Source organism: Salminus brasiliensis, chromosome 23, assembly GCF_030463535.1.
Source record: "Salminus brasiliensis chromosome 23, fSalBra1.hap2, whole genome shotgun sequence".
Taxonomy (NCBI): domain Eukaryota; kingdom Metazoa; phylum Chordata; class Actinopteri; order Characiformes; family Bryconidae; genus Salminus; species Salminus brasiliensis.
The window spans coordinates 2,447,151-2,457,915 of record NC_132900.1 but is presented as its reverse complement, the minus strand read 5'-3'; the positions used below and the strand labels follow the sequence as shown (position 1 = coordinate 2,457,915).

At 41.5% G+C, this 10,765-nt stretch overlaps 1 protein-coding gene across 1 annotated transcript in view; it reads left to right on the top strand.

Moving 5' to 3' along the window:
* The window catches only part of wls (Wnt ligand secretion mediator), a 30,125-nt gene extending 19,744 nt beyond the window's left edge, over positions 1 to 10,381 (top strand). The window contains exons 6-12 of the mRNA XM_072668998.1: positions 1,661 to 1,829; positions 2,655 to 2,752; positions 2,904 to 2,967; positions 4,435 to 4,578; positions 4,673 to 4,756; positions 5,279 to 5,432; positions 7,936 to 10,381. Of these exons, the coding sequence (XP_072525099.1) occupies positions 1,661 to 1,829; positions 2,655 to 2,752; positions 2,904 to 2,967; positions 4,435 to 4,578; positions 4,673 to 4,756; positions 5,279 to 5,432; positions 7,936 to 8,045 (823 nt within the window). The 3' untranslated portion in view covers positions 8,046 to 10,381. The remainder of the gene's footprint in view (positions 1 to 1,660; positions 1,830 to 2,654; positions 2,753 to 2,903; positions 2,968 to 4,434; positions 4,579 to 4,672; positions 4,757 to 5,278; positions 5,433 to 7,935) is intronic.
* The last annotated feature ends 384 nt before the right edge of the window (positions 10,382 to 10,765 follow it).

Genomic DNA, 10,765 nt, shown 5'->3' with positions numbered 1-10,765 from the left:
TCTCTCTTTTGTGTCTCTCTCTTTGTCTCTCTCTCTTTGTGTGTCTCTTTATTTATGTCTCTTTCTTTTTGTGTGTCTGTCTTTGTCTCTCTCTCTTTCTTTTTGTCTTTCTTTTTGTCTCTATCTCTCACTTTTTGTCTCTCTTTCTTTCTTTTTGTCTCTTTCTTTTTGTCTCTATCTCTCACTCTTTGTCTCTCTTTCTTTCTTTCTCTTTTTCTCTTTCTTTTTGTCTCTCTCTCTTTTGTGTCTCTCTCTGTCTCTCTCTCTTTCTTTTTGTCTCTCTCTTTTTGTGTCTTTCTTTGTGTCGCTCTTTCTTTGTCTCTCTCTCTTTCTTTTTGTCTTTCTTTTTGTCTCTATCTCTCACTCTTTGTCTCTCTTTCTTTCTTTCTCGTTTTCTCTTTCTTTTTGTCTCTCTCTCTTTTGTGTCTCTCTCTTTGTCTCTCTCTCTTTCTTTTTGTGTGTCTGTCTCTCTTTCTTTGAGTGTCTCTCTCTTTATGTCTCTCTTTGTCTTTCTTTGTGTGTCTCTTTATTTATGTCTCTTTCTTTTTGTGTGTCTGTCTCTATTTCTCTCTCTTTCTTTTTGTGTGTCTCTCTTTTGTGTAGCTCTTTCTTTTTGTGTCTTTCTTTGTCTCTCTTTTTCTTTTTGTCTCTTTCTTTTTGTCTCTATCTCTCTCTCTCTCTCTCTCTCTCGCTCTGATTATGCTTTCGTTTTGCCACATGTGCAGCGAGCACATTCACAGGCCTGCAGCATTCCCCGCATACCAGCATGGCGTGGCCCCTCTCTGTTGCCGTAGTCCGACATGCCAGGACTGTTCCGGCGGTGAAGCTGGCTGGAATGCAGCTCGTGTTGGGAGTCGGTTTCACCCCCTCGCCGATTTAGCCATGTGTGCCCGCCAGAGAGGAAGCAAGTTAAACACGGGTCCGATTTGTTCATTTGAATAAACAACCGAACAACCGTCCCTGTGAAGCTCATGAGCGGCATCCCAAACCTACTAATCTGCATATCGTCATAGTTACACAAAAACCTTCTCCAACACCGCTTGAAAAGCTCCAAAATCCTAAAATCCTTTGCTCTTTAGAGAGGTCACCCAGGTGCTCGTTCAGTCTTCAGCTCAGCACCATCAGTCCTCTGCAGTTGATCCAGAATACAGCGGCACGGGTCGGGTCTTCAGGTCTTTAACCTTCCAAAGTTCAGCCATGTTCAGCTCCTCCTCTGCTGCCCAGGTCATCAGATTCAGAACCCTGACTCTGGCCTACAAAGCCAAAACTGGACCAGCCGGCCCCTCCACCAGTACTTGATGGCGATGGTCAAAAGCTGATCTGCACCAAGAGCCCTTCCAGCTTCAAGTACGGCTCGGCTCGACCCGCCATCCTTTCAGATCCACAGAAGACGAGCGTCCAGACTTCTTACTGTCCTGCACCGAAGTGGAGGAACGAACTTCCCCTGGGTGTCCGAACAGCAGAGTCCAACACACTCTGTCCTCAAACCCAGACTGAAGACCCTCCTCTTCTGAGAGGACTTGGTGGTCTCCAGCCTGACTACTTCTGTATTTAGTGGAGTCTAAGATTAGAGGGGTCTTTTGGATTCTAGCCATTGTGTCTTATTGTAAAGTGTCTTATTAGGCATGTCCAATAATCCGTGAGTGTTGTCCCTCAACAGGGTTATCTTTGCACTGGGAATCTCCATGACTTTCATCAACATCCCGGTGGAATGGTTCTCTGTTGGGTTTGAATGGACGTGGATGCTACTCTTCGGCGATATCCGCCAGGGAATCTTTTACGCCATGCTGCTCTCTTTCTGGATCATCTTCTGTGGAGAACATCTAATGGTTAGTGGGTCAGTGCTTCATGAGCACACCAGTGTTTTTTCTTCTTGCAACTATTGCTGACACACACCCACACACAGCTTGTCCAGTCTCTGTAGAGAAGACGTATTGCCAATAGAATAGGACTCTCCGGAGCAGATCAACATCATGAACCTATTGGCTCCATGCTGCCTAATGCCAGGCGTATGCTAGAGCGGTAAAAAGCCCCACAGGAGCATTGAGCTGTGGAGCAGTGGAAGAACCGTGTTCTCTGGAATGATGGATGTTGGAGCTCCATCCGGTAATTTGTGGATGAGATGGGGAGATGGAGATGATGAGGTGGAGTGATGATCACCACCCAACATCCTGACCTCACTAATGCTCTTGTTGCTGAATGCAATCAAATCTTAACAGCAGTGCTCATTGAAAATCTAGCCGAAAGCCGCCACCTTTCCTGGACAATAGAGACAGTTACTCCAACAAAAATAGGATCAGCTCCCTTTATTTATTTATTTATTTATTTATTATTAATCCTCTTAATTTCAGAAGAAACAATGAATAAGCAGGTGTCCCAATACTTTTGTCCATAAAGCCTGTTGAAATGTGTAGTGTAAACTGATTGATTAATGGATAGTAGGCCTGCTTTATTCATCCTAAAGTCAAATTCTCATCACAGCAACAAACTGAGCATTACAAAAATCTGAAAGTTGCAATAAATTAAGTAAAATAAACTGGATTAAAATCCAAAATTAAAATGAAATGTATAGAAATTCTCCGAGCTTAAAATGCTGAAAGGCTGAATTCTCATCAGCTTATCTTTTTCTTGTCTGCTGCTCTTTTTCCTGCCAGGATCAGACTGAGAGGAACCGTTTCTCCATGTACTGGAAGCAGGTTGGGCCCATCGTCTTTGGCTCCTTCTGCCTCTTCATCTTCGATATGTGTGAGAGGTGAGCCAAAGCCTGCTGCTTTCTTTCCTGGCACAGAGGCATGACGCACCGTGCCGTCCAGCCCTAAATCTCCCCTCTCTGAATCTGAATCTGCGGCGCTGAGCGAGCGTTGACGTGGTCTGGCTGTTTGCTTTTCTCTTGTTTCTTCCAGAGGAGTCCAGCTAACCAATCCGTTCTACAGTATCTGGGCCTCGGACGTTGGGACCGAGTTGGCTGTATCCTTTCGCTGGACTGGAGTGGACAGGGGTGGGGTGGAGTGTTGGCTTGGGGGCTTAGATTTGATCTTAGCTGTAGAATAAAGCCATACGCCCCTTGTTCTCCAGACTGAGAGACTTTGGGGCTCTTTATAATTGATATTTTTAAGCTGTCCATGTTCTCGATGTAGGAACCAGGGCCGTCCCAGGCCTTTATGGGGCTCTTAGCAGATTTTCATTTGAGGGGGCTCCCCCATACCACCACCTCAGCACCAGATGCTTCTACATTTATTAGGGAGAGAGATATCGTGCAATACACTGAAGCGCCCGGACCTTTATCCACCACCCAATTGGCGTGTATCTGCATTCGCCCAGCAGTGGCAGCAGCCAACAGCTGCAATTTATTAACCTAGTGTTGGAGCGCCAACGATGAAAAAATTTATAAATTAATAAAAAATTTATTTTACCTGTGTAATAGCATTTAATTTTAATATTCAGTGTTATTTTTAAAATATATATATTTTTCATGATATCTTGGTGCTCGGGGGGGGGGGGGATTAGAAAGTTGATCAAATATTAGATTAGACAGATATTAATCAGGGCGAGTATCAGTTTTATAGAGAAACTAAAAGCGCATATTTTTATTATTATTTAATATGTATTATTATAAATTTTTTTATTATCCATTTTAAATGTATTGCTTTATTATAATGTGTGGATAGTTTTTGTTTAATTCTCTTTTAGATTTTATTTTATTCCATTACATTTTATTTTTTTAATATTTATTTGGCTTTTTATGGTTTTACTCTTATCGCTTAATGTTATGATGCCCTTTTGTGCTGCATTTTATGTACAAAAGGGTAAATTCACAAACGGGGCACTTCAAAAATGAGAAGAAGAAAATTTTTTTAAATAAAATAAACTGGATTAAAATCAGAGTTTAAAATTAAATACATGCTAAAAATGGTAAAGGCCTGCATCACCATCAGCTTATCTTTTTCTTGTCTGTTGCTCTTTGTCCTGCCAGAATCAGACGGAGAGGAACCGTTTCTCCATGTGCTGCATATATCATTTATTATTTGAGAAATTAAAAGCATATATTTTAATTTAGCTATTTATTTATGTTTAAGAAAGTAAAAATAGCCATTTCAAATGTATTGCTTTATTTATTATTATTTTTCTGATTTTCTGATTTTAGTTTAGTTTTTATTATTATTATTATTATTATTATTTTTAATTTAGCTGTTTTGTTGTTTTACTGTTGTCACTTCATGCTGTGATGCACTTCGGGCTGCATTTTATGCCTATTATTATTATTATTATTATTATTGATAATAATAATAATAATATTTGCAAACAAATACTGTAAAGTATAAAATACGGTAGGCTATAAAAAGGTCGACTATGGGCCTCTTTTTAAATATCATGGGAGACTTGTATCGTGGTGTTGTAGCTGCACTGTGGTTTTCTTTGACTGCCCTGGATCAGATGGCCTTTATCATCGTAGCAGGAATCTGCGCCTGCCTGTACTTCCTGTTCCTGTGCTTCATGGTGTACCAGGTGTTCAGAAACATCAGTGGAAAGAGGTCTTCCCTGCCCGCCATGACCAAGGCCCGCAGACTGCATTACGAGGCAAGCTGCTGATCTCCTACTGTTGTTTGTTAGATCCCACAGGAGAAGTTTATTATTGTTTCTCTGACGTTTTTTCTAAATCCGAACCTTTCAGGGGCTCATCTTTCGCTTCAAGTTCCTGATGCTGGTCACTCTGGCGTGTGCTGCCATGACGGTCATCTTCTTCATCATCAGCCAGGTGTGTTTACTGGAGACTGAGAGGGGAACAGCTCTCCTCTGGTTAGTGGACCCATCTGGTGGAGAGTTCTTACGGTTAAGGTCTTTATGCTTCACATTTGGTAACGGTTGGTATTTCTTCCTGAAACTCCTCAGCACTGTTCCCGGGTCTCAGTTATTAATATACCTGATTGATTAGTTTATTCTCGGCTGTTTTTGGCTACTTTAACCATGTTTTGATAAAGGGGAGTTGCTTTGACCTGAGGTGGAACATCAGCTTCCACTCTGCTGGTGCTGGTTTAGACTATAACCTAATCAATACATAATATACATAATCAATACAATAATGACTATAATAATAATCATAACAACAACAACAACAACAATAATAATAATTGTAATAATAAGTGCTACACAGCACTGATACACACTTGTGGAGTCTGTTTATTGTGTATCAGTGAGCATTAGTGGTGTAAACTATTGTGTGTGTGTGTGTGTGTGTGTGTGTGTGTGTGTGTGTGTGTGTGTGTGTGTTCATGCTCAGGTGAATGAGGGTCACTGGCACTGGGGAGATTACACAGTCCAGATTAACAGCGCCTTCTTTACCGGCATTTACGGCATGTGGAACCTGTACGTGTTCGCCCTGATGTTCCTGTACGCACCCTCTCACAAACGCTATGGAGACGAGCAGTCCAACGGTAAGAGTGTATGTATATATATATATATATATATATATGTACATCCAATCCAATCCGATCCGAGTCTTCCGAACTTCCGACTTCCGAACAATTCCGATCTGATCAGACCGTGTTTCTATAAATAATCCAGCCCCACATCTTAGGTAAGATGTGCTAATCCACAGCAGTAAAACTAATCACTAATGTTAGTACCAGTTTCTAAAATCAGACTAAATTCTGATCTGATCTCTATTTATTTATTTATTTAAACGACTGTGTTAAACTCTATAGTGTTTAATATCTTACTGTCCAGTCTGTAAGAATATAAAAAAAGTTGCTCCAAACAAAGTAGATCAGATTAGAATTTAGTCTGATTTTAGACTGGTACTAACATTAGTGATTAGTTTTACTGCTGTGAATTAGCACATCTTACCTTGACCTACCTGACCACTCTGGTCCCAGCTCCTTTACAACTCTGCAGTCTGATCACTTAGCGTGAGTCCATTAGCATTAGCGTTAGCATTAGCCTCCCTCCTCGTCAGTTCTGAATGCGCCCTTCAGAGCTGGTTTACAACCAGAGAAAGCAGTGTGGTTCTCCCGCTGGTAGAACAGAGCTTCTACACCATAGCCTGGATTCGAACCAGGTGTGATTCCAGAGTAAAGGCAGGATGGGAGGAGCGTTAGATCCGTGTCGTCGCACAGATTCAATCAAACTGCGTGGTTTTGGCAGCGTGTAGAGTAGAAAGCAGCCAATCAGAGGCTACTTGGCTTCCTACATAGTCACTGCTAGCATTTGGAAGGTTGCCAAAGAAGACTTTTGCGCAATAGAGGTGGAAATCAATCACTGACCGGTGTAGGCGGAGCTACAGATGCAGCAGAGCTGGATTCTCAACCTCTAGGGGGCGCCCTAGCCAGGTTTAAAAAAGCAAACGTGCAATACATGCATAAAACTGCTTATGTTGGAGACATGACTTATGCTTTAATCAAAAGTTTTAATTAAATGTAAAGGTTTGTAGATTAAATAACGTCAGTGTTTACTCGCTTCAAAGGGATTTACAAGTTCGTGTCCTTTTATGTTGTTAAAATGCCAAAACGATCTGTACCACTCCGTCACAGCCGCTCTCTCCTGTTCTTAAAGCCCGGTTCTGAGAGTCTGATGTGGGACGCCCTCTTCTCTGCTGGGCCACAGGCAGTGTTGTGTCATGGTGCCAGGAAAGGGTGGGGCTTGTTTTATTTTCCCATGGGGAAGCAGGGCCTCCTTGGCTGGAGTGTGTGTCTTTAATGGATACCAGGCTTCCGTCCAGGACTGGCGTAATGAAAGCCATCCATCCACTGACGTCAGACTTTTTTATTTATTTATTTAATTTTTTTTGTGGGTAAAATATTGCCACACATTGGTCCACAGATGTCTCCTCACCATGGTTACTCCACTGGTTACTCCACAGCTGGCTTCTTCAGCCTTACCTTTTGTTCCCTTTCTGTGCACATGTGGGTCACCCGCCCACCCCGGACTCTGAGCCTCTGGGTAAACACGGTGACCTTCAGCAGACACATTAGATGAGTCTTTGCAGAGACGGCGTCCAGACTGGACACACTAATCCCAGCTAGTGTTTAAAAAATTATGTCTGTTTATCGGTGGTCTGAGTTTCACAGTGAGAAACGTCCCGTCAAGAAGTTTGGCCATGACGTATACAGGACGTCCTGACCCATCCCACCCCCACCCCCCCTCCACATCTCATTAGATCCATCCAGTGTCTTTGTACTGGTCAGTTTTATGTTTGAGTAGTGTCCAAGCTGTGTATGTGTATAGTCAAGCTTATATATATATATATATATATATATATATATATATATGTGTATGTGTGTGTGTGTGTGTGTGTGTGTGTATATGTATATATGTATATGTGTGTGTATATATATATATATATATATACATACTGATCAGCCATAACATTAGTGCTAGCTGTCTAATGCTGAGGACGTCCCCCTTGTGTCACCACTATGGACTCCATAAGACCCCTGAAGGTGTCCTGCTGTGTTATCTCACTACAAGACTAACGTTAGCAGCAGATCCTTTAATAAGTCCTGTAAGTTGTGATGTGTGCGGGGCCTCCGTCGCCCCTTTCATTGGTTGTCCTTCCTTCGAGCACTTTTGGTTGGTACCGTCTGACACCTGCATACCAGGAACACCCCACAAGACCTGCCTGATGTTTTGGAGATGTTATGACCCAGTCTGACTTGTCTAGAACGTCACAGAACTTTTGGTTTCCATCACCCTCAAGAACTGACTGTTTACTCGTGGCCTAAAATGTAGACCCCCCCCCCCGTTGACCGGAGATGCTGGAGATGAGGATTTGAATGGTTAGGGTGTAATGGGGAAGTGGTTCTAATGTTATGGCCTTTTTGTTTTGTTTTTTTTGGGGGGGGGTCCAAAAAACATAAATGGAATCTGGCCAGAAATGCACCAAGCTTGCACCGGGACTTGGGTGTCTCTTTTACGCATTTGCTTTGCTTCCTAATGCAGGAGACCAGGTTGGAAACAGTGGTGAGGACATCCAGCTGACCACCACCATCACCCACGTGGACGGACCCACAGAGATCTACAAGATGATTGGCAAGGAGGCTCAAGAGTAGCCCCCCCCCCCCCATGTATTTCCTCTCCAGAGTCCTCCCGAGTCCTGTAACTGTAACACACCCCTCATAGAACCCAGTTGGCAGTTTATTAGGTACACCTACTTCATACCTACACACACGCACTAGCCATTTTAGCAGAAACGCCTCCTATATGTGGGTCTACAGACCACTGCAGGTTCAACCTTTACCCCTGCCGAAGTGTAGCGACAAGGTGGGGGTTTCTGATAAAGTGGCCGGTAAGTAGAGCGTTTAGTGACCAGTGCTTCACACACTTCCAGGCCTGTGCTGAGAATTGTCCCCCACCTAAATAATGTCTGGTCAGTGGTGCTCCCATGATGGTTCCATTCCAGTGATTAATTGGGCTGTAGGAGGGGCTGCTAAACTGAGCTGGAGCAGGTGGGCTATAGTAAGTCACATCTACAGAGAGACTCTTGCACATTTACTTTAGTTTACTGAGTTAAACATAAAAAATAGAGCAAAAAAATGTGGCCTATAAAAAAGCTTTTTATTTAATTGCTAACTAGATCATTTAAATTATGATGGAATTATGATTCTTTTGAACTATTTATTCAATATATAAACACAAATTAGGTCAAAAATGTGCAGAAAATGTTAATATTTTACTTTTTCTGTAGAGGATTTGCTCACTTATGTTACTCAACACATTTTGAACAGGGCAAAAACTAATAATAATACTAATAAACTCAAAATATGTATCTTTAAGATGAAACATCCCAATATAAACATGAACCATTAAAAAATGGTTTCAAATGGACGCCAAAATGACGGGTTCTACTATTCCAATGCTACCAAATCCACAAGCTCTTTTTCAGTACACATTTAAAGTGGTTCCTCTAGGGTTCTTGGGTAAAGGTAATGTATAGACCCATTACACCTGAAATCTGTTAACGCACAGAACCCTTTTTTGCTAACATTATATGGAACCATTACAACTCAAAGAACAATTTAACAGTTCTGTATAGCACCATATGGGTTCTGCTATTTTTCATCAGATCCATATAGTACATAGAACCATATCTCAAAGAACCATTTAATGGTACTGTATAGCATCACATTGTCAAAGAACCCTTTTTTTTGTTTTGACAACTTTTTTATGGTTCTATATGGCATCAAATAGGGTTCCACTAGTGTGGCAGGTTAAAGAACCATTTTTGCTTACAGTATATAGAACCATTATGACTCAAAGAACCATTTAACAGTTCTGTATGGCACCATATAGGTTCTGCTATTTTTAAACATCAAAGGTCCTTTTTTGTTTTTTTTGCTAAGCGTACATAGAACCATGTCTCAAAGAACCATTTAATGGTACTATACAGCATCACATATTACAAGTCAAAGAACCCTTTTGTTGGCAAATTGCTGGTTCTACATGGCATCAAATAGGGTTCCACTATTGTGGCAATTTAAAGAACCCTTCTTTGCTAAAAGTGCATAGAACCTCACAACTCAAAGATCCATTTAATGGTACTAATATATAGCATTAAATAGGGTTCCACTATTGTTACAATGTCAAGAACCCTCTCTTGCTTGGAGAATATGGTCAAATAACCATCTAATGGTTCTAAATGGCACTAAAAAGGGTTCCACGATTGTTACAGTTAAAAAGACCCTTTTATGTTTGGAGTTTATAGATTAAATGATCTTCAAAGAACCAAACGCAACAGTTTCTCCACCATTAGAAAGAACCATTTAAACCACAAGATGGTCATGTTAGGTACTCCTGTTCTCTACTGCCGTAATAAGAGGTTCTTTAGTATAGAACCATGTTTATGTTTCCAGGCAAATATCCACTTATGAACACCACGATTTTTCCTCCTCCAGTCCTTTTTTAATGGCAGGTGTTTCCGATAAAGTGGCCAGAGAGTGTGGGTACGAAGTAGGTGGTCTTATTAACTGGGCAGGGCCGTGTACATAGGTTCCTCATCTCGAATCCGACACTGTTGTGAAGTCAGAGTCTGGAGAAGCGGCAGGTTTTTGGATAGTTCGAGTAGTGCGCCACCTGGTGGACAGTGGTGGAAGTTCATCTCCTTAGCAGGGTCTGGGAGAGCCACGACCTAATCATGATAAAGAAAAAAGGGAGGAAGGGGCGCCATAAATTACTGAACATTGTGTTGACCAGAGTGTTGACCGTTCCTCTTCTCGCAGCTTCTTCAGCGCGACTCGCAGCAGATCCGCATTTTATCCTTGGTGTTTTTGTTGTTTTTCAGGATAGTCTGTATGACCTCATATATGCCTGACCCATCTGCTTTTTACTTCCTTAAACACTCCCTACCTACCACACACACACACACACACACACACACACACACTCACACTCCTAACACCGCAGTGTTCAGCTTGCTTCCACTATAAGGTGTGGGTGGACCCGTCAGTGAGCTGAAGGCGTGGTCCACGCTGGCTCGGTTCAGAAGAGTGTGTGTTCTGTTATGATGTAGATATATTTTTATAAGGAGCTCATGATCAGCTGTATGGAAGCATTAGATGTGACGTCTTGTATAAAAGTATAGAAGAACGATTGTACTGTATCTCACATATGGATGATATTTTTTTTTTTTTTTTTGTTTGTTTTTTTCATGCTTTTTAATCTAATTTGAATAATAAAAAGGAATTTTACACCATAATGCGGTTGAATATTTTTTAATGGTGATTAATATTAGACGAATTTCAGTATTGACACTTTAATGCACACTGTCCAGAAC